This window comes from Octopus sinensis, linkage group LG21, assembly GCF_006345805.1.
Source record: "Octopus sinensis linkage group LG21, ASM634580v1, whole genome shotgun sequence".
NCBI classification, from domain to species: domain Eukaryota; kingdom Metazoa; phylum Mollusca; class Cephalopoda; order Octopoda; family Octopodidae; genus Octopus; species Octopus sinensis.
The window spans coordinates 25162500-25186502 of NC_043017.1; the positions used below are offsets into that span (position 1 = coordinate 25162500).

A 24003-nucleotide genomic window follows, 5' to 3' on the forward strand; every position below is an offset into this window, starting at 1 on the left:
ATCATCATCACCATCATTGTTTGACTGTGGTCGAGACAATGGAATTTACCATGCTACTCCAGACTTCATGGTCCATCATAGCATTACGGAGGTCCTGTTGCTGGATGCCTGTATCCCTGGAGATTACATCAGGGTAGGAGAGTGTGCGCCGTCTGGTATTGCGAGTAGATGGCTTCCAGAGGAGAAGAGGAGAAATTGCCTCGTTTTCAGCTCTACAACAATGTCCAGCAAACTGGACTCTCCTACTGTGAAAGGTAGGAGGAAACAAGAAAGCACCCCATTTCACAACAAAACAAACAAACAAACAAGACATCAATGAAATATTGAGGGAGCTTCTCGTGGTTGTTTGGTCCCTTAGAAAACAAATCCAAAAAACAAAAAAAGGAAAGTTACATTGAATGGTATAGTCATCATAATCATCCTTTAACGGCTGTTTTCCATACTGACATGGGTTGGACAGTTTGATAGGAGTTGGCAAGCTGTACCAGGCCTTAATTGTCTGTTTTGGCATGGTTTCTGCAGCTGGACACCCTTCCTAACATCAGCCACTTTGCAGAGTGTCCTGGGTGCTTTTACTTGGTGCCAGCACAGATGCTTTTTACATGACATGTGCAATTGGTGTTTTCTACCAAAACCACAATCATACAATTGTGAATGTAATACACTGACCACTCGGCCACACACTTTACAGATGCATCTGGGAAAAACAGCAACAAAAGAAATAGGAATGACCATGACTGGAGTACTTTTGTTGAGCAACAACAACAACAACAAAGTATTTATGAACTCACGTAAAAAACTTGTCCAGCGTTTAGACCACCTCCAGGAGAACAGCCAACATTGGAGAGTTTCATCATGTCTTTCACCTGAAATGGAATTGATTTACAAGTCACAGTTGATATTCTGGGAGATGTATGCTGGTTGATCGAAGAAAGAGAACTTGAGCAGAAAATTTCATAGGACAGAAATACACGAATAGGATGATTACTACAAACTTGGTGGAATTTATTCAATTTCTCTGATAAATAATAAATCTCTATATATAAAGCTGAAGTTGTCTGTGTGTGTGTGTGGCAGGTTTGGTAGCCTCAACTAACACTATCTCCTCCGAGACCCTGTGGCGTGAGTTGACCAAAATTGAGAGTATGATAGAAGAAGACTTGCTCTTCATTCCGTAGAAGAAAAAATTCAAATCGGACCATGTTAAGACCAAAAATTATTTACATCAAAACGGTGCTTTTTTTCTATGAAAATCCCTATTTTTTACGATTTTTTGACTGTTGTGTCACCATTTTTTGGTGTATTTCAACCAGAAAAATGTTCACTTAAAGAGAATAACAAGCTGTATAATGCAAAATTTTTACTTTTTAAAAATTCAAAATCTAAAGAGTCGGAAAGAAAACATACCAGAGCAACACTGGGCTATACTGCTAGTAAATATATATGTAGATATGTACATACACAGACACATACTGGGTCAGTTTGGTATCAAAAGGTTTTATATGTATGTGTGTATAACTGTTCTAGTAAGGATATTTTGGGAAATAATTCAAGTAAGTTACTTTATAAAGCAAATGCTTTATATGAAGATGCCCATGAATCTCCATATTTGAACATTAGAAATAAGGAAGGTACTTACATATTTTTGTGTGATTCTGTTCTTATCATTAAGAAGATATACAGCATTGTCGACAGCAGAAAGTGCCACATAGGCACCAGGATCTCCCCTCACTTCCATCTCTACGTTTGTTAAAGGGTGATAGTATGCGGCTTTTGAAGTTGTCAAAAGTTTCAACTGCAATGTGAGTTTTTGAACAGCAGATAAATGGAAAAATAACATAAACACATGTACAGACAGACATGCATGTATGAACGCATTAACAATTTCATATATATACATTCATTACACTCATCATGCTCATACATGTACATATATATAGATATGCACGTGCATTCATCCATATATATATATATATATATATATGTTATATAAAAATTTAGATTCAGATGAATATGGTACTTAAGTTGAGGCACCAGAATTTAGTAGGGTATTATCTATACAATTTCAAAACCAGGTGATTAAAATCAAAATAAGCAACAAGGATATCCAGAGGTAATGCAGTACGACCGTTTCATGCGACTCCATTTAATTGAACAATGCATTCATTTCATTACATCAATTTAAAATGTAGAGCAATCTTCAGCTGTACAAAGACATAGAATTTAGTTAAATTAGGACACATTAGTATAATTTTGCCCCAAATCTCCAAGAGGATTAGGAAATAGACAAGAAACATGTTTTACCAACAGCATCATAGTTGTAACTCTTAGTTGATTATATATATATATATATATATGTGTGTGTGTGTGTGTGTGTGTATGTGTGTGTGTAAATCATCATCATCATCATCATTATCACTTAATGTCTGTTGCCCATGCTGGTATGGGTTGGATGGTTTAACTGGGCTGGCACACTGGAAGGCTGCGCCAAGATCCAGTCTGGTTTGGCATGGTTTTCTACAGTTGGATGCCCTTCCCAATGCTAACCACTCTGAGAGTGTAATGGGTGCTTTTATGTGCCACTGGAACAGGTGCCATTTGCATGACACCAGTATCTGCCACAACTGCAATTTTGCTTGGCTTGATGGGTCTTCTTCTAAAGCACCTAATTCAATAAAATTATGAAGGTTACCTTCATAATTTTATTGAATTAGGTGCATATTTTGCCATAAAAGGAAAATGTTGCTATTGATCTATTTCATTCAAGGTAGGCACTGCCAAATAAATATACATTTTGGCCTTTTGCCTAACTCATGTTAGCATGGGAAAAATGGGTATAAAATGAATAGATGAGGAAATGAAATGACTGATTAGACTGAATAAAGGAACCACCTGATGTTAATAAATGGGAAGTGTCTTGACTAACCTCTCGTCCTTTACAAGCATCTTGCACAGCAAATGCTCTGGAGTCAGCAACAATTTCAAGGTTTCTCATATAGTAGACGATAACCCTTCCGATAGGAATCATGTCTTTAGTGACAGAAAAGTAACTTGCCCAGTAAGATTTCCGATAAGGTATTGTGTAGTGTTTCAAGATTTTGCCATTCCCAATAAGCTGCCGGAGGAAAAAGAAAAAAAAAACAAATACATCAGTGACAAATTAAATATTCTTGAGTTTTAGCAAAGTAAGATTTCACTGCTGAAGAGAAAATAAGTTTAATTTCTTCATATCATTGGTTTTGATTTTAATAAATAAATGACATTGAATAAATAATAGCTTTAGTTAGTTATGTGGAGGCGCGTGGTTCAGTGGTTAGGGTGTCAGCACCATGATCGTAAGATTGTGGTTTCGATTCCTGGACCAGGCGATGCGTTGTGTTCTTGAGCAAAACACTTCAGTTCACGTGGCTCCAGTCCACTCAGCTGGCAAAAATGAGTAACGCTGCGATGGACTGGCATCCCGTCCAGCTGGGGAACACATACGCCATAGAAACCAGGAAACCGGGCCCATGAGCCTGGCTAGGCTTTAAAAGGGCACATTTATTTATTATTATTTTAGTTAGTTATATGTCAATAATATAAAAAAAATTTTTTGGTTAATGCACAAATAAGATTGGTAGACAAACTATTACCAAAACAGTGGAAGGCATTAACTACGACAGCAGAATATAAAAGGGATGTAACTAAATATCACAAGCCATTATTTTCTCCACTACTCTACAAATTTTCTAAGGGAAATAGTATTGGTTTCAAATTTTGGCACAAGGCCAGCAATTTTGGGGAGGGGGTTAAGTTTATTACATCAACCGCAGTGTTCAACTGGTACTTATTTTATCGACCCCAAAAGGATGAAAGGCACATGGTTGTGATTCATGTGCCTAGTGTACCCTTATCAGACAGGTAGTCATGATGGGTATACTGGGCTTTGTATATTTTACCCCAGTGTCACTTTGATGGCATGCACTGCTCTCTCACTCAATAATAATAATAATAATAATAATAATAATAATAATCCTTTCTACTATAGGCACAAAGCCTGAAATTAGGTGGGAAGGGACTAGTTGATTACATCAACCCCAGTGTTTCACTGGCACTTAATTTATCAACCCCAAAAGGATGAAAGGCAAAGTTGACCTTGGTGGAATTTGAATCCAGAATGTAAAGAGCGACAAAATGTCGCTAAGCATTTTGCCTGGCATGCTAATGATTCTGCCATCTTGCTGCCTTATATAAGAGAAATGGTATTGTTTGCTTCAATGCTCTTGTTTTATGGGGGCTGGAGTCATCCCAAGTTAGTGGTCCCAGAAACATCATCATGCATAGAGCCAACCGGGTCCACCAGTGCTCTCTATTGCTGGCAGTCCCATGTCAGCCCCTCTGCATCCTCCAAGGTGATGTTAAGTCTTTGGAGGTTTTTCTTTAATCATGCCCAACCATCTGGTGTGGTGCTTGCCATGAGGTCTCTTCCAGCTCACAGCTGCTCCATCAAATGAGAGTGATGTTAAGTAAAGAACAGTCAATATATATACTGAAAAGATTAACCCTTTAGCATTTCGACCAGCCATATCCAGCCAAAATATTCTTGTTTTATGCTTAAACTGGCCAGATGTGGCCTCTCACACCAACTCTACAATATCATTCTAAAAATTAAGTCACCTCATCTAAATCTCAAAGCTACAGGGTAACACATGATTAATTCAAAGCAATGGGAATAAATAAGCATTACATTGGACAGGATAATGTGAATGCTAAAGGATTTAAACAACTAAAGGATTATGTTGGACAGAATAATGTGAATGCTAAAGGATTAAAAGTAAGGAGGAAATAAAAAGGTAGGACTTCTTACCATGAAATGAAGTGGGGTCTTGAATGATTTTCTTGAGGTTACAACTTTCATCGTTATATCATCACCAACCTTTAATGAACAAGAATGAAATTATGATACAAATGATAATAATAATCCTTTCTTCTATAGGCACAAGGGCTGAAATTTTGGAGAAGGGGGATAATTGATTATATTGACCCCAATGCAAAGCTGGTGCTTGTTTTGTTGACCCTCTCAAAAAGATAAAAGGCAGAGTTGACCTTAGAATTTGGAGCCAATGATCTTAGTAAATTCGCTGTCTTCCACACGTATAAGGTTGTTCTTTCAGGTGCTGGTGGCACTTAAAAAGCACCTGTGTCAGTGTTGTGTAACTGCACTCGTGATGGTGACATGTGAAAAACACCCAGCACACTGTTAAGTGGTTGGTGTTAGGAAGGGCATCCAGCCATAGAAACCATGCCACAACAGACAGTTGGAGTCCGACCAGCTCCCTGCGTGCCAGCACTCTGTCAAGCCATCCAACCCATGCCACCATGGAGACATTAAACAATGATGATGGTGTTTACTGATTCACACCCCATCATTTTAGCAAAGGCCACATTTGCAAAAGCTACATGTGGTCCTAGGTTCTTCACATATCCTCTTAACTGCAGATCTGCTAGTGTGTGTGTGTGTTTATATTGACATAATGACCCTCCCAAGATACAACAAAATTTGTTTCAACACACAAGTTCACATCAAGAATCTTGCTGATCAAATACAAACACAGTTGATTATAATTTTTCATAAACAACAAGTTCTCTGGGCCCTCTGTGCTGTTGAACTGGAATATCTAAAGATAGAATTTTGACTGAAGAATATGACAGTTCTAGTCGTCAGCATCTATGTCACAGCCATGGACACCAGCTGTGGAGAAATCAAGGTAGACAAGGACTTCAGATACTTCAGAACCATGGTCTTGTCTCTTTGAAGGACCTCAAGTCCAGAAGGGCAAATTGCTTAGAAGGCATTACACAATAAAAGGAGAAACATGGAAGTTTGAGCTCAACGGGAAGATCAAATCTGACCTCTTTCAAGAAGTCGGGATGGTCATGGCTGAGATGCCATTGATCACAGGTCTGTATGATCAGCATTGACCTGGTGCTAAACAGCAATACCAGTTAGAATCTTCTGACTATGATTACTCTATGGCACAAACTTCACGACTTCGCGTCAATCTTACCATCACCAAATCACACAACGATGTTTGTGTCAATGAATATAAAAAAAAAAAAGTGGTTGAGAAGCTTGCTTTACAACCACATAGATTTGGGTTCAATCTCACTGCACAGCACCTTGGGCAAGTGTCTTTATCTCTAGCTCCATGATGACTAATGTCTTGAGAGTGAATTTAGTAGATAGAAATTGTGTGGAAGCCTGTCATATGTGTATTTGTGTCTTGTATTTGTCCTGCACCCGACTTCTTGATAACCTGTGATGGTTTGTTTACATTCCTGTAACTTAGCAGTTTGGGAAAAAGGAACTAACAATAAAAACTAGACGTGAAAAATAATTACTGGGAGTCAATTTGTTCGACTAAAATCTTTTCAGAGCAGTGCCCCAGCATGGCCACAGTCCAAGGACTAAATCAAGTAAGAGATATAAAAACAAAAAAACAAAAAACAGAAACAATCATAATCTCCCAGGCAAAGTTACAACATTGATGGCAGGCGTAGAGTCACAGGAATATCTAACACTTACCTTATAACCATTTTCTGGAACATTCAAAGATAGAAGCAAGTAGCTATCGCTCTCGGACTTGTAGCTAGCCACCTCCCACTCTTCTGTGGCTTGGTCTTCCATAGTGAGATGGTGGTTGGCACTGGTGACCTGAATGAGAACATTTTCAAAATATTGGTTTTAGACATTTATTTGGAACCTGACATTTTTGGTTCAAGCTTAAAGGAGATTTTGTGATCATCCATCAGCATTGTTATTGGTTTTGCTTCCTAAGAAAGACTATGGATAGATACCCATCTCCTCAGAAAAATTGCTAATAAAAACATTTAAAAAATTTTTACTTCATTCCGATGTAAAATCGTCCTTGCTGTCGCTATCGCTGCTTTCAGTTTCGGATACAGAAATATCCTATTCATTCTCATACACCACGAGCTTTTGCACCTCATTCATTCTTTTTCTCGATATTTCCATATTTTCCATTGAAAGAAACTTGAAATTTGGAATCACTGCTTGATAGCATGAAACTCCAATCCATTTCCAAAGTTGAAAAAAAATCGATGCCGAAAAAAATGCTGCCTCTCTCTGTGACACTGGTGCCTGTCCTGGCACTATCAATCTAAATATTGCTGGCAGAGAGATGAATCACTGCTCTGTCTAGTAATCAAGTGTCCATCATTGACAAGACCAAATAAGGTTGAAATCACGTGATCCGGTGATCTCAGTGCTGGAGGCAGTAGGGATTTATCTCCCGGCTAGCAATAAGTTTCTTCCCTGTAACTTAGTGGTTTGGTGAAACAGACCAAAAAAAATAACTACCAAGTTTACAAACATAAATCAAGTACTAGAGTCAGTTCTTTTGACTAAATATTCTTCAATGTGGTGCCGCAGCGTGGCTGCAATCTTATGATTGAAACAAGTAAATGATAAAAGATATGTATATATATATGTGTGTATATATATATATATATATATACTCAGAGTAACAAGTTTTGTTGAATTTTTTGCTGCTTTTAAATAAAGTATATATATATATATATATACATATATATATATATACATATATATATAACGGGAAGCTTTATGAAAATAAACAAAAGATGAAGGCAGGTGGAATACAAACAAACAATTGTATTAGTATGGCGCTCAGGAATATAAATAAAACAAGTCTTTTATGTTTCGATCCTACGCTCTTCAACAGAAAGGTACACAGAAAAGAAACAAGGAGAGAAAAAAAATGCGTGCAGAAGCTAGCGAATCAACATGTTGATCTATATATATATATATATATATATATAATAATATAAAAATAACAGGAATCAAGAGGTGGAACGAAACGACGAATCGGAACGAACCAGGCTATATATATATGGCGATATAATATATATATATATATATATATATATATATATATTATATATATATATATATATATATATGGCGATATATATATATATATATATATATATATATATATATGGCGATATATATATTATATATATATATATGGCGATATATATATATATATATAATATATATATATAATATAATATAATATATACAGAGAGAGAGAGAGAGAGACTGACAGACAGACAAGGAGATAGACAGATAGATAGATAAGAAGAGAGCAAGAGAGTGGATGTGTGTGTGTGTGTTCATGTAAAATGATGACTAATGTTAGAAATTTATACTCACTATAATAGTAAATTCTCTCCAAAACTTGGTTGTGTTGATAACAACTTCCTTCAAACTGTTTCTTGATTCATATTGCGTCTTGTAATATTCTATGTTCTTTGATCTCGTAAGTGCTTTGTATGCAATATAGAACGGTAGTCTTGGAATCTTGGAACCATTTATGTAAAGGGTCTCGACCTGAACATGACAACAATTGAGAACTGAATTTTAATTAATATTTTGGAATTTTATAGTAGTGATAGTAATAATAATAATAATCCTTTCTACCAAAGGCACAAAGCCTGGACATTTGTGGGGAGGGGACTAGTTGATTACATCGATCCCAGTGTTTCACTGGTTCTTAATTTATCGACCCCAAAAGGATGAAAGGCAAAGCTAGTAATTGGGACATAAATTAACAGGGAAGCTTAATGGAAAATTTTTATCTTAAAATGGGAAATTTGTATCATAGAAGCAAAAGCAGTTTTGGATGGGTTGGTGCCAAAAAGAGTTAAACAAACCTTATTCAAGGACCTTTTGAGTGTGATGGGCTACTCAACCTCAAGAAAATTCTAACTGCACCCCACCTGCAAGGTCATGCACTGTTTATCTTGATATGAGATCACCATGTCACACACATATGGTTGTGATCCATGTGCCTAGTGTACCCTTATCAGACGGGTAGTCATAATGGGTATATTGGGCTTTGTATACTTGGACCCCAGTGTCCCTTTGATGGCGTGCACTCTCTCACTCAATAATAATAATAATAATAATAATAATAATAACAATCCTTTCTACTAAAAGCACAAGGCCTGGAATTTGGCGGGAGGGAACTAGTCAATTACATGAACCCCAGTGTTTCACTGGTATTTAATTTATTGACCCCGAAAGGATAAAAGGCAAAGGTATCCTCAGCAGAATAATAATAATAATAATTATAATAATAATAATGATAATGATGATAATAATAATAATAATAATAATAATGATAATGATAATAATAATAATAATTATAATGATAATGATAATAATTATAATAATTATAATGATAATAATAATAATAATTAAAATGATAATAATAATAATAATTATAATGATAATAATAATAATAATAATCATAATGATAATAATAATAATTATAATGATAATAATAATAATAATAATAATTATAATAATAATAATTATAATAATAAAGTGGCTCTCATGGCTTCTGATCTTAACTGATTGGAAGTGTTTATCATGTACATTGTTTTGTCTTGGCATAAAAGATGGGCTACAACAAATATGCACACACAATTATATTTCAAGACATTAGGGGACAGAAGCAAAGCAGGCTTACTTGGATTGTGTACGGGAGTCCCGGCTTGAAGAAAGTCTGAGAATCGGTCAAATCGAATTTGTATGGGGACGAAACAAATTTCGCTGACTCGTCCGTTTTAGTTTCAGTGATTGCCGAATCTTTCTCTATAACATTAGCAACGACCTTGAAAACTGTCCCCAGGGGCACTGGTTCCTTTGGTAAGGTAATGGTGGTGGTTGTTCTCCCATGCAACAGCTACAATGAAAATTAATGAGGTTAACGTTTAATTCAAAATCATACACAACAGATGGTGCTCCAGCATGGCTGAAACCAGTAGAAGAGAAAAAAAAAGGAAATAGCTCCAGCAGTACATATTCTAGAATTGAAATGGCACAGAGAAGATTAGCATGGCCCCTGCACAAAGATGGCATACGAATTCCTGAAGCGTTCTATATTTATTTAGGGGTAGGTGTGGTTGTGTGGTAAGAAAGTTGCTTCCAAACAATATGGTTCTTGGTTCAGTCCTGCCACATGACATCTTGGGCAAATGATTTCTACTATAGTCTCAGGCCAACCAAAGCTTTGTGAGTGGATTTGGCAGATAAAAACTGAAAGAAGACCATCATACATATATATATGTATGTGTGGAGCTGCAATGGCCCAGTGGTTAGGCGTTGTGGGTGTTTATTGAGCAAAAACACCTAAAGCTCCATGAGACTCCGGCAGGGGGTGGTGGCGATCCCTGCTGTACTCTTTCGCTACAACTTTCTCTCACTCTTTCTTCTGTTGGCCTGCTCGCTTAGCCAGTGGGGTGGCGTCATTTGAAGGCTAAAACAATGCGAAGCGCATTGTGACCAGCGATGTGTAGCAACATCTGATAGCCTGGTCGGTCATGGTGATCACGGTGATATATATATATATAGCAAAAATACAAAATGGTACAAGAACGCAAAACAACCGGACAGTAAGGTGATACAAAAATGGGGCAACAAAACATCCAGATAGACGATACAAAGAAAACAAGGACGGGTCATTCGAAGTTTTTTTTCCTCAGTCAAGTATCAAATTATCTTCACAATTTCGGCTGATTATACTTGAGATTGCTCCAATCTGACCAGCCCCAAGGAAAAACTATATATATATGTGTGTGTGTGTTGTGTGTGTGTGTGTGTGTGTGTGTCCTCCCACCAATGCTTGACAACCGATACTGGTGTGTTTACGTCCCTGTTACTTAGCGGTTCAGCAAAAGAGGGCAATATTTATTTATAAATACGAGGCTTACAAAGAATTAGTATGTGGACTGTTTCTTAACATAATGTGTGCACATAACAGAAATAAACGATGCATTACCTGTCGTTTTAGTTCACATCCCTCCGTGATATTCGATCCATACGTACACTTCAGTGTCACTTCACCATGAACATATTTTCCATAGAGGTACCTGTGAAGAAAATACGCATGATAATGATGATGATGATTTCAAGTTTTGGCACAAGGCCAGCAACTTCGGGGGAGGGGGTAAGTCGATTATGTCAACCCCAGTGATCAAGTGGTACTTATTTTATCGACCTCGCCCCCTAGAGGATGAAAGGTAAAGTCAACCTCAGCGGAATTTGAACTCAGAATGGAAAGATACCACTAATAATAATAATAATAATAATAATAATAATAATAATAATGAAAATAATAATAATAATAATAATAATAATGAAAATAATAATAATAATAATAATAATAATAATAATGAAAATAATAATAATAATGAAAATAATAATGAAAATAATAATAATAATGAAAATAATAATGAAAATAATAATAATAATAATAATAATAATGAAGATAATAATAATAATAATAATGAAAATAATAATAATAATAATGAAAATAATAATAATAATAATAATAATAATAATGAAATTAATAATAATAATAATAATAATGAAATTAATAATAATAATAATAATAATATAATAATAATGAAATTAATAATAATAATAATAATAATAATAACAATAATGAAACTAATTTTAATAACATATGCATGTACACACACACACACACTGCTACTGCCATTATGCATGCCACACACAGATGTGAATTACCTCTATGTGGTCACTCAACATGCTAGAAATAGCAGGTAACTGTCTCTCTGATCAACTTCCTACTGTCTTAAAAAAGAGGCACTTTTTCAGTTCCTTGCAAATGGGAAAAGATGAGATGGTCATAGTTAGAATGCCTTTGATTGTGTCTCTGCTTGATCAGGACTCACCAAGAGTTAAACAACGACATCAATAACAACAAATGCATACTCACACACACACAGCTAGATAGATATATTTATATATATATATATATATATATTATATATATATATATATATATATATATATCTGAGCACCTTGTTTCCCTGGGCATGGATTCACTGAAGCTCCGGCATCTGGCGATGGACTTGGTAAACACCCACAAAGTTATCAACCACCTCACCAACAACAACACTGAACACCTTTTTGATCTCCATGTGTCCAACACACGTGGACATGCCTACAAAGTCAGAAAACAGCACAGCTCCCATGACTTTCGGAAACATTTTTTCACGCTCAGAGTTGCTGAAGCATGGAACAAACTACCTGCGTCAGTTGTTGACTGCCATGACACTGCATCCTTTAAGGCCCTCATGCTTTCCGAAATCCGCCGAAACTACACCTGATTGTCCCCCTTCCATACTCATACACATATGTGTATGTCATGACTCATGCACTGTTCTTTTCCTGATGCTTGTACATTACCCTATGTACTATACACACACTTTAGATGAGTTGTAGTGCACCTGAGCACTGTACACAATGTTTTATTATTATTATTATATATATATGAGAATTTGTTTGGGGATTTGAAAATGCACCTGAAAAACGTGTAGTCATTTTTAAATAGATTTATTCACATACCAAACAAGTTTTGACAATTTTTTGTTTATCAATGGTACAAATATATATTAAAAATGGTTTTAGAAGAGTTTAAAGTTACAAGGTAAAAATTGGACAAACAATGTTTAACCCATCAAGGGTTCAAATGTTCACAGAAATTTCAGTGAGTTTCACAAGGGTCGATAGTAATATCAGTGTAAATGCTTGGCAAAGATTATAACAAATGTACATTATTGAAAGTTCAGTCATGTTGATTTTTTATAACATAAGTAGAGAAAGGCGCAGGAGTGGCTGTGTGGTAAGTAGGTTGCTTACCAACCACATGGTTCTGGGTTCAGTCCTACAGCGTGGCACCTTGGGCAAGTGTCTTCTACTATAGCCTCGGGCCGACCAAGCCTTGTGAGTGAATTTGGTAGACGGAAACTGAAAGAAGCCCATCGTATATATGTATATATATATATGTATGTGTTTGTGTGTCTGTGTTTGTCCACCTAGCATTGCTTGACAACCGATGCTGGTGTGTTTACGTCCCTGTAACTTAGCGGTTCGGCAAAAGAGACCGATAGAATAAGTACTGGGCTTACAAAGAATAAGTCCTGGGGTCGATTTGCTCGACTAAAGGCGGTGCTACAGCATGGCCGCAGTCAAATGACTGAAACAAGTAAAAGAGTAAAGAGAGAGTAAAGGAGAAAAATAAGAAGAGAGAAAGAAAAATTTTTTTACAATTTCTGTCGCGGTGCATGAGGTTCTTTTGTACAGTTTCAGTCTTTGTACACTGGTCTCTTCACCTTTCACTGCTTGCTTGAATTGGTGAAAGGTGAAGAGACCTTTTTGAATAGGAAATATTTGAAGTTAATTTACCTTGCGTTTGTTACGATGACAACCTTCTTTGTACTCTTCAGAATAAATTGGGGACGTACAGTGATAGTGACTTCAAACACTGGTAACACTGAGTAAGTAAAGCAAACAATAGATTTCAGTGAAGAGATCAAATGCTGATCACATCATCTCAGGCAAAAATTACACGATGATTAAAATGAAATGAAAAACTGAATGACTAATTAGAGTGAAGCAAGAAGCTGAATCAGTAATTATAGCCACTCAGGAACAAGTTATTAGAATGAACTTGATAAAAACAAACAATGATAAAACTGACTTGGAGAACAAACACAGAATATGTGGAAAAGAAGATGAAAGTATTAACTGTCTCTTAAGAGAAAGCAGTAAGCTAGCACAAAAAGAGTATAAGCACAGACGTGATTGTGCAGTAAAAGAGTGCATTTGGATGTTAACCAAATTTGTGGATTCAGAATGGCAGAAAAATGGTACGAACATAAATAAACCCAAAATTGTGATGAAGAATGATAGAAGTATTGCCAGAAAAACTGGTCTAAAACTAGCATGAAAGTCCTCATACTGGTTTGATGAGGAAACTTGGACAAGATCTCCAACATTTCCAGCCATATATAATTTCCATATAGTACCCAACTGAATGTAATGACGAAAGGTAAAAGACCCTGGTGCTACACATGTGGTGGCACCAGCAATCTGGGTTCTGTTTACTCACAACAGAAACCAAGACAATATGGACTCACACTGCTACCTACACTGCAATCACAGCCACATTTTGTATTTAGTATCTTCCTCGATGGCCTGCATTGCTCTGAACAGAAAAATTGTAATGTGGCAAAAACTATAACAGAGATACAGTTGGTGGTGAATATTTGTGTGAAAGGGAAATCACCTGCTTTCAATGGTTTGCACTATTAGCTTTATGGAGACATGGTAAATTTGTTTGCCTTCTCTTGGCAGATATCTTATATATAACTGGCAGTTGACTGGGAACATTCCTAGCTAGCTATGTTAGCAAGGAAATGGTAGCACTGCTGAGGAAAGACACAAACAAGAAGGACATCATCAAACATTTCTGGTACCTAACTCTGCTAAAAGCAAAGTTTAAGATTTCCTTTAATAACTGAGAAGGAAAACAAATGCCTAGTGGGAATTGTTAGGTACTTTTAAATGTAAAAGAAGATAGCTTCAAGATATTCGAATCTAGATTCTCAGTTAAACTAACATTCTTAGGAGAAGACAGAAAATCTGATCTGTGTTTTGGAGATGAAGGAAAGCTATGGATATGTGTTTCAACCTCAATTTGGTTTCATTAGCAAGGCATTGTCCTCACTCAGTCTTAGATAATTAAGTGTTGGATGGAACTTATACTCACCTCCTTATGAGAGCTCAAAATCTCTCGTGGAAGCGTCATCCAACCAAAATGCAAATATATGGGAAACTACCACCTGTGTCATCTCTTGTGAAAGGTAGGAGAGTCCAGTTTGCTGGACATTGTTGTAGAGCTGAAAATGAGGCAATTTCTACTCTTCTCCTCTGGAAGCCATCTACTCGCGATACCAGAGGGCGCACACTCTCCTACCCTGATGTAATCTCCAGGGATACAGGCATCCAGCAACAGGACCTCCGTAATGCTATGATGGACCGTGAAGTCTGGCGTAGCATGGTAAATTCCATTGTCTCGACCACGGTCGAACAATGATGATGATGATGTATGTACAAAAAGTTTACTACATTCTTAGGAAAAGGGGGTTTGCGTCTCACCAGTGCTGGTGCCATGTGAAAAGCAACCAGTCTGCTCTGTAGAGTGGTTGGTCTTAGGAAGGACATCTAGCTGTGAAAACCAAATCAAACCTTGCCAGTGTTGGTTCCACGTAAAATGCACTCAATCCACTCCACAGAGTGATTAGTGCTAGTAAGGGCATCCAGCTGTAAAAACTGTGCCACAACAGACCTCGCCAGAGCTAGTGTCGCATAAAAAGCACCCAGTCTACTGTGTAAAGTGGTTAGCATTAGGAAGGGCATCCAGCAATAAAAACCAAGTCAAAACAGACAGTGGACCTTGGTGCAGTCCTCTGGGTTGCCAGTTCCTGTTAAACTGCCCAACCCATGACAGCATGGAAAATGGACATTAAATGATGATGATGATGATGCCAATGGTGTGTGTATGTGTGTGTGTTACTTCAGTTTCATAAGCAATACATATAATGCATAAAACATGAGTCTCTGCTATCAAACACTTGCACACACACAACTTACACATAGATACACATACTAAAATACTTGAGCACACACACATCCACACATCAGTGTCGATGTCAATAAAATAAGAACAAGTATTTTTTAATCAAAAGCTTCAAATGCTGGAACTGAAACGGTTAGGTTTCTTACCGTATTTCTGCACAGCAAACTTTACTTCTGCTCGGGTCTTCAGCTGAAATTTTAGAAATAACACTGCACTAAACTTTAACTGTAGAAGTGATTGCATTTCATCAGACATTCACTAATAAATGATTCAAAATGCTATCTTTTTCTTAACAGATTGAGAAAAGAAAATTTTTTTTTAAATCTTTGTATTTATTGTATAGGCACAGGCATGGATGTGCGGTAAGATGTTTGCTTCATAACCATATGGTTCAGGGTTCAGTCCCACTGCATGGTACCTCAGGAAAATGTCTTCTACTATAGCCTGAGGCCAACCAAAGCCTTGTGAATGGATTTGGTTGACGGAAACTGAAAGACGCCCATTGTATGTAATGTATGTATGTATGTATGTATGTATGTATGTATGTATGTATGCATGCAAAAAAAGAAAGGAAAAATGCATGGCATGGTTGTGTGGTAAGAAGTTTAATTCCCAACCACATGGTTCTGGGTTCAGTCCCACTGCATGGCACCTTGGTCAAGTGTCTTCTACTATAGTCTCAGGCCGACCAAAGTGGATTTGGTAGACAGAAACTGAAAGAAGCCTGTTATGTGTGTGTGTGCATATATTTATGTGTATGTGTCTACATCGCTTGAAAACCAATGTTTGTGTGTTTATGTCCCCATAATTTAGTGGTTCAGCAAAAAGAAACCGATAGAATAAATACTGGCCTTACAAAGAATAAACCCTGGGGTTAATTTCAATTAAACCCCATTTAAGGCAGTGCTCCAGCATGGCCGCAGTCAAATGACTGAGGTAAATAAAAGAAAACAAAAGCCTCAAATAATCTTACCCCGTTTGAATATTCTGCCAAAACCGTCCAGTTCCCAATAGGGGGCTGCCTTGTGAGTTCATATGATGCATTAATGAATGGACTGTCACCTGGGAATTTGCACGAATATAGAATCAACTTGCTTGGATTCTGCAAATATATAAATAAAAGTAAAATAGAAAAACATGAAACTTTCTGAAAGGTTTGAGAGGAATGTGTGTGTCATAGAGGGAAAGAAGAGAGAATGGAAATTATGGTCAGCACTGCATTGGTGGATATAATTTCTTTATTTGTGTGTTAAGGCTACCATTGGTTTGGTTTCATGTGAAGAAAAATAAACGCCCACAAAGTTGTCAACCACCTCACCAACAACAACACTGAACACCTTTTTGATCTCTATGTGTCTAACACACGTGGACATGCCTACAAAGTCAGAAAACAACACAGCTCCCATGACTTTCGGAAACATTTCTTCATGCTCAGAGTTGCTGAAGCATGGAATAAACTGCCTGCGTCAGTTGTTGACTGCCATGACACTGCATCCTTTAAGGCCCTCATGCTTTCCGAAATCCGTCGAAACTACACCTGATTATATATGCACTTTAGATGAGTTGTAGTGCACCTGAGCACTGTACACAATGTTTATTATTATTATTATTATTTTATGTTAACATTTAAAAAATTTTTCAAGCTGATCCAAAATGGAAGTAAACACCATTCCTCTTTGTGATCGACTTGAAAAACTGTTTAGATATTAAAATATTTTTCTTAACATGAAACCAAAGGTAGCCTTAATACACAAATATATATGTATATACCACCACACACACTCAGATTTATATGCACAAGTGCATGTGTGTATGTGTCTGAGTATAGATATTTGAGAGTAAAGAAACTAAGCAGAACTTACTTGGATACTAAATGATACTGGAAATTTTGTTGGTAACATATCTTCATTGAGAGTAACAATCCGAATTCTGACTGTTGGAAAAGAGAAACTACTTTGAATTCTTTAAAATCTCAAGATGTGAATGTAATGTTCAACAATATAATAACATCACCCCTTGATATATATAACAGCTATTAAAAACGGTTTAGAATTTTGGCAGAAGACCATCACTTTTATTTTAGGGAGAGAGGATTGGTTGATTACACCAACTCCTGTACTTCACTGCTACTTTATTTTATCAACCCTGGAATGGTGAAAAGGCAAAGTTGACCTGTGGCAGAATTTGAGTCAACAATGTAAAGAGTCAGAAGAAATATGGTTAAGCATCTGTCTAACATGCTCACAATTCTACCAGCTTGCTACTTTAATAGTTGCTAATAGTAATTATTTCTACTCTAGGCACAAGGCATTGAAAAGTTTTGGGGGAAGGGGGCTAGTCAATTACATTGACCCCAGTGCATAACTGGTACTTATTTCAACGACCCCGAATGGGTGAAAGGCAAAGCTGACCTCGGTGGAACTTGGACTTAGAACATCATGGCAGACGAAATACTGCTAAGTATTTTGCCCAGTGTGCCTTACAATTGCTAATAATAATAATACTAATAATAATACTAATAATAATAATCCTTTCTACTACTGTAAGGACAAGATGGAGTGCTCCATTAACTGCTCTATATTTTCATTCATTCATTCACACCATACATTCACCCATAAATATATGCATTATTTGCTCACCTGTCTGCCCTGGGTTATAAATTGGCTTTGAAGTTTGGATGAAAATATGGCCACTCTTCATTGAGACCGGAATCTCTTTTTTCTCAGAAAACCCCTTTGAAGTGACTGATAGCACGACAGAATGCTCTTCTTCGCCAGTATCAGAGGACGATCCCAAACGATTTAAGAGGTCGGAGTGCTTGACCGTTATTTGCACGTATCTTGGAGAAGCTGAAAATAGAAAAATGACAGGATTTTCTTGTACTAATATATCAATTCCTAACACACACACACGCACACACACACATGTACACACACATACATATAAATATATAAGAAGAATACAAGTGGGATTCAAAACTCTTGGCAGTACTTTATTGATGCATTCTTAAATTATCATCATCATCATTGTTTAACGTCCGTTTTCCGTGCTAGCACGGGTTGGACGGTTCGACTGGGGTCTGGGAAGCCAGGGGCTGCACCAGGCTCCAGTCTGATCTGGCAGTGTTTCTACAGCTGGATGCCCTTCCTAATGCCAACCACTCCGTGAGTGTAGTGGGTGCTTTTTACGTGCCACCTGCACAGGTGCCAGGGGAGTCCAGCATTGGCTACGATCGGTTGGTGCTTTTAACGTGCCACCGGCACGGAAGCCATAGCAAAAAGCCTGCCATCATCAGGTAAACTTTAAACACATAAACAGGTGAAGTAGAAGCCGAAAATGACCAGTTCACCAACTACCATGGTAAAACAAGTGGCATACTACATGTTCATATTCTTGGCATCCTACATGTTATATACCTAGATTCTAATGAATCCAGTATATATGCGTGTGTTTGTGTGTGTGTGTGTGCGTGTATGTGTGTGTATTAACATTATCATCATCATCGTTTAACATCCGCTTTCCATGCTGGCATGGGTTGGACAGTTTGACTGAGGACTGGCAAGCCAGGAGGCTGCACCAAGCTCCAATATGATTTGGCAAGTTTTCTAACATGCGCCTTCATTATATCTATATATGTCTACTTATGTATTTGTGCCTCCTTGTCTTGTCACTATATGGTAGTTGTAAACATGTCCTCATCATCATATAAGTGAGGGTCATTCTTTTTCAATCTTCTATCAAAACATGTCCAACCATGGGGAAATATTTACTTTGCTTGGCCACAAGTGAGGTTTTTGCGATAGGAAGGGCATCTGGCCATAGAAAGTCTGCACCAATGAATTCCATCAGACCCATGCATGCATGGAAGAGTGGACGTTAAAGCAATCATGATCACACCACAAACAGACAAGGTTAGACAAGTAACCAAATGATAGATGTGAATTAAAAAAAAAAAGAGAAGCAAGAACTGGGATTGATTAACTCCAAGTGGTGCTCCAGCATGGCCACAATCCAATTACTGAAACAAGTGAAAGACAAGTTAAGTTAAGTTAAGTTGATTTTTTTTTGGCTCAAAAAGCAAAAGCAAGGCCATGTAGGAGGACATGGAGTTATGTACATGGAGGGTGTTCATGCAAAGAGTTCAGGCCATTTCTGGTCAAGAGAGTCTTTGAACCGAGCGGTTCAAAGACAAGGAAATAAAAGGCAATAGTAATAGAAGCAGGAGTGGCTGTGTGGTAAGAAGCTTGCTTCCCAAACACATGGCTCGGGTTCAGTCCCATTGCATGGCACCTTGGGCAAGTGTCTTCTACTATAGCCTTGGGCTGACCAAAGCCTTGTGAGTGCATTTGGTAGACGGAAACTGAAAGAAGCCTGTCGTGTATATATATATGTATATATATATGTTTGTGTGTCTGTGTTTGTCCCTCATCATCGCTTGAGAACCGATGTTGGTGTGTTTATGTCCCCGTAACTTAGCGGTTTGGCAAAAGAGACCGACAGAATAAGTATTAGTCTTACAAAGAATAAATCCTGGTGTTGATTTCTTCGACTAAAAGTGGTGCTCCAGCATGGCTGCAGTCAAATGACTGAAACAAGTGAAAGAGTAAAAGAAAACTTACTTTTTGAAGCATAAATTGTATTATCATAAATGATATTTCCATGGGTGGAATGTTCCAAAGTAATCCGGAAAGCAGTCCGTGTATGAAAAGTGAAAGGGTTGACCAAGACCGTTTCTTTTTCGTTGCATCGGAATTTCTGTGGCGTCACAATGAGAACTTTCTGTTGTCTGTGGATAAGAATGGTGTTTTATCAATTATAAGTTCTTTAATACAATTAAAATAGATTCAAAGATGTAATTTAAAAAATCTCTTGAACACACAGACATTTTAATCAAAAATTATTATTCCGTACTTTTTTCTTGGTTGCGAAGTCAAGAAGCTCACTTTGCAATGACATGGTTTCAGGTTCTGTCCCACTCTATGGCACCTTGGCCAAGTGAATTCTTCTATAGCCCCAGGCCAATTAATACCTTGTGAGTAAATTTAGTAGATGAAACTTTGTGGAAGCTTGTTTTATATATATATACGAGCAAAACGACTCCCATCCAATGGACGGTGCTGAGTTGCCAAACATTTAAACCAAATTTTCTCAAAACAACTAGTCGGACCGTCCCATAGGCCTCCCCTTTGAGAAACATTGATTTAACCTAAATTTGAGACACCAGCAAAAGAAGAAATAAAGCTGTTGATCGCAACAGCTGATGTACTTGTGCGTACAAATGCACGTTCCCATGGCTTTATCGATCGCATTCTCACCTGGAATCGATTTTTGTAATTTTTTCAAGACTTATACATGCCCTGATATCGTCGGTATCTACATATCAAATTTGAGCAATCGAATGGAGGATGCCCGAGATCCTAGAAGACACACACAGAACAGATTTTATATAATATATATATATATCCCGGACGAGCCCATTAGTTTTAAATGGCGGTGCCCCAGCATGGCCACAGCTCATGAGCTGAAACTGGAAAAATCAAAATCAAAATCATATGCATATATATATATATATATTTTGTTTAGTCTTATCTCCCTGTTGCTCCCATTTCATAGCCACTTATATCGTTCCCCCTAAAATTTGACTTTCTCAGATTTTTCAAACCTACTTTCTTGCTCTCACGATTAACAGAATCCTCTTGCTAGTTGGGGTCGTACATGGAGGCTATGGCTATGGTTCCCGCAACGAGGAGGGAACCAGGCTGCTGGAGTTCTGTGATGCAAATAATCTTATGATTTGCAACACTAACTTCAGGAAACCTACCAGCCACCTAGTCACCCACCGATCGGGCCAACATACCAGCCAAATTGACTACATCCTTGCCAGGCAAAGGGAGAGATGGCTACTTATAAATGCCAAAACCTTCCCAGGCGAAGAATGTACCCCACAACATAGACTGGTAGTTAGTGACTTTAGGATCAGGACTAGGAGGACAACCAGAAGACGACCAACATGGAGAAGAAGGATCTGGAAGCTTAAAGATCCTGCAAATGGACAGAGATTTAGGGACATGCTACTTGAAGCCTTTGACGAAGTAGAAGGGGATAGAGTATCACATGGGGTAGAGGGCAACTGGACGTTTCTAAGGGACAACCTGCTGAGAGTCACTGACCAGATCTGTGGCTGGTGCAAAGTCCCCTCTCGTCCCAAGGTAATGTAGTGGTGGAACAGTGTTGTAGACAGGGCTATTAGAGAAAAGAGACAGACTTGGAAGCACTGGAAGAATGGTGGAAGCAGGGAATTGTATCAGACTGCGAAAAGGGAAGCTAGGAGACAGGTCTATCTAGCCAGAGGGGAAGCAAATAAGAAAAAATTTGCCAATGTTCTGTGCCGTGAGGACCAAAGACTGGAGGTGTTTCGCGTTGCAAGACAGTGTGTGAGAGAGAATTGTGATGTGGTAGGAGAGAAGTGTGTTTGCATGGAAGGTGGTTCACTTGCGCTAAACGAGGATGCAAAGAGAGAGGCTTGGAGACGCCACTATGAAAGATTGCTGAATAAAGAAAATGAATGGGATAAAGAGAGTCTGCCGAATGGTGACCCAACAGAGGGACCAGCTATCAGGGTTGATAGTTCCTTGGTAGTTAAGGCAATTAGAAGCATGAAGACAGGGAACGCCCCAGGCCCATCAAGTATCACTGCAGAGATGCTCAAAATATCTGGTAGTGTCGGCTATAGCCTAGTCACCTGTATAGTTAATCAGGTGATACACGAAGGAGTCATACCCAATGACTGGTGTAGCAGCATAATAGTCAACTGCTACAAAGGTAAAGGTGATGCCCTAGATACAAATAATTACAGAGGTATCAAGCTGTTGGATCAGGTGATGAAGGTTACAGAGAGGGTCATAAGCCAACTAATTAGAGAGAGAGTTAGTTTAGATGAGATGCAGTTTGGGTTCGTGCCAGGGAAAAGTACCACTGATGCTATATTCCTGGTAAGGCAGCTTCAGGAGAAATACCTAGCCAAAGATAAGCCCCTGTACCTGGCTTTTGTTGACATGGAGAAAGCCTTCGACAGGGTCCCCCGATCCCTCATCTGGTGGTCAATGAGGAAACTAGGGATAGATGAATGGTTAGTGAGAGCTGTGCGAGCCATGTACAGGGACGCTGCTAGTAAGGTGAGGGTTGGCAACGAGTACAGTGAAGAATTCCGGGTAGAGGTAGGGGTCCACCAAAGCTCAGTCCTCAGCCCCCTCCTATTTATCATAGTCCTCCAAGCAATAACGGAGGAATTCAAGACAGGATGCCCCTGGGAGCTCCTCTATGCTGATGACCTTGCTCTAATTGCTGAGTCACTATCAGAACTGGAGGAGAAGTTTCAGGTGTGGAAGCAAGGTTTAGAATCGAAGGGCCTTAGAGTCAATCTAGCTAAAACCAAAGTCGTAATAAGTAGGAAGGTAGACAAATCACAAACGCCTTCAGGTAGATGGCCCTGCTCGATCTGTAGAAAAGGTGTAGGTAGAAACTCTATAAGATGCACCAAGTGTAAGCTATGGACACATAAGAGGTGCAGCAATGTCATAGGAAGGCTAACTAGGAAGATGGTTTTTGTATGTGGCAGATGCTTGGGAGCATTAACATCTGAAAGTCTGCAGAAAACAACTTCCGTCACTTTCCAGGGGGTAAAACTAGAAGTAGTTGATAGCTTCCGTTATCTTGGTGACCAAGTCAGTAGTGGGGGTGGGGGTGCTGAAAATGTAACGGCTAGAGTAAGAATAGCCTGGGCAAAGTTTAGGGAGCTCTTACCTCTGCTGGTGACTAAAGGCCTCTCGCTCAGAGTAAAAGGCAGACTGTATGATGCATGTGTACGAACAGCCATGCTACATGGCAGTGAAACATGGGCCGTGACTGCTGAGGACATGCGTAAGCTCGCAAGAAATTAAGCCAGTATGCTCCGATGGATGTGTAATGTCAGTGTGCATGCTCGACAGAGTGTTAGTACCCTGAGAGAAATGTTGGACCTAAGGAGCATCAGTTGTGGTGTGCAAGAGAGACGATTGTGCTGGTATGGTCATGTGGCGAGAATGGATGAAGATAGGTGTGTGAAAATGTGCCAATCCCTAGCAGTGGAGGGAACCCGTGGAAGAGGTAGACCCAGGAAAACTTGGGATGAGGTGGTGAAGCACGACCTTCGAACTTTAGGTCTCACTGAGGAAATGACCAGCGACCGAGACCTTTGGAAATATGCTGTGCGTGAAAAGACCAGGCAGGACAAGTGAGTCCAGCCCACTTATGCATGCCTTTCCTCCCTTGGACACACAAAGACCTGTTGAGGCAAGCGAAGTCGATATCGAACCTCATCCGAAGACCTGTTGGGGCAAGTGAAATCGGAATTGAAATTGAACCAATCCTATGACTGGCACCCGGCAGATGCCAGGACCCCTGGACTGGAGATACGTAAAAAGCA

General features: G+C 38.4%; 1 protein-coding gene and 1 non-coding gene across 2 annotated transcripts in view; one reads left to right on the forward strand and one right to left on the reverse strand.

The window, feature by feature from the left end:
• Positions 1–24003, reverse strand: part of LOC115222993 (complement C3) — an 82986-nt gene that overhangs the window by 50092 nt on the left and 8891 nt on the right. Inside the window, exons 2-15 of the mRNA XM_029793415.2 lie at positions 20159–20325; positions 18179–18388; positions 17402–17472; positions 16513–16641; positions 15686–15728; positions 13304–13391; positions 10869–10959; positions 9558–9773; positions 8237–8413; positions 6566–6694; positions 4847–4915; positions 2927–3115; positions 1640–1795; positions 792–866 (exon numbers count right to left, since the gene is read on the reverse strand). Of these exons, the coding sequence (XP_029649275.1) occupies positions 792–866; positions 1640–1795; positions 2927–3115; positions 4847–4915; positions 6566–6694; positions 8237–8413; positions 9558–9773; positions 10869–10959; positions 13304–13391; positions 15686–15728; positions 16513–16641; positions 17402–17472; positions 18179–18388; positions 20159–20325 (1810 nt within the window). The remainder of the gene's footprint in view (positions 1–791; positions 867–1639; positions 1796–2926; positions 3116–4846; positions 4916–6565; positions 6695–8236; positions 8414–9557; positions 9774–10868; positions 10960–13303; positions 13392–15685; positions 15729–16512; positions 16642–17401; positions 17473–18178; positions 18389–20158; positions 20326–24003) is intronic.
• LOC115223057 lies at positions 9871–9977 on the forward strand. Its single transcript, XR_003882776.1, has one exon. It is a non-coding gene; the product is annotated as a U6 spliceosomal RNA (small nuclear RNA).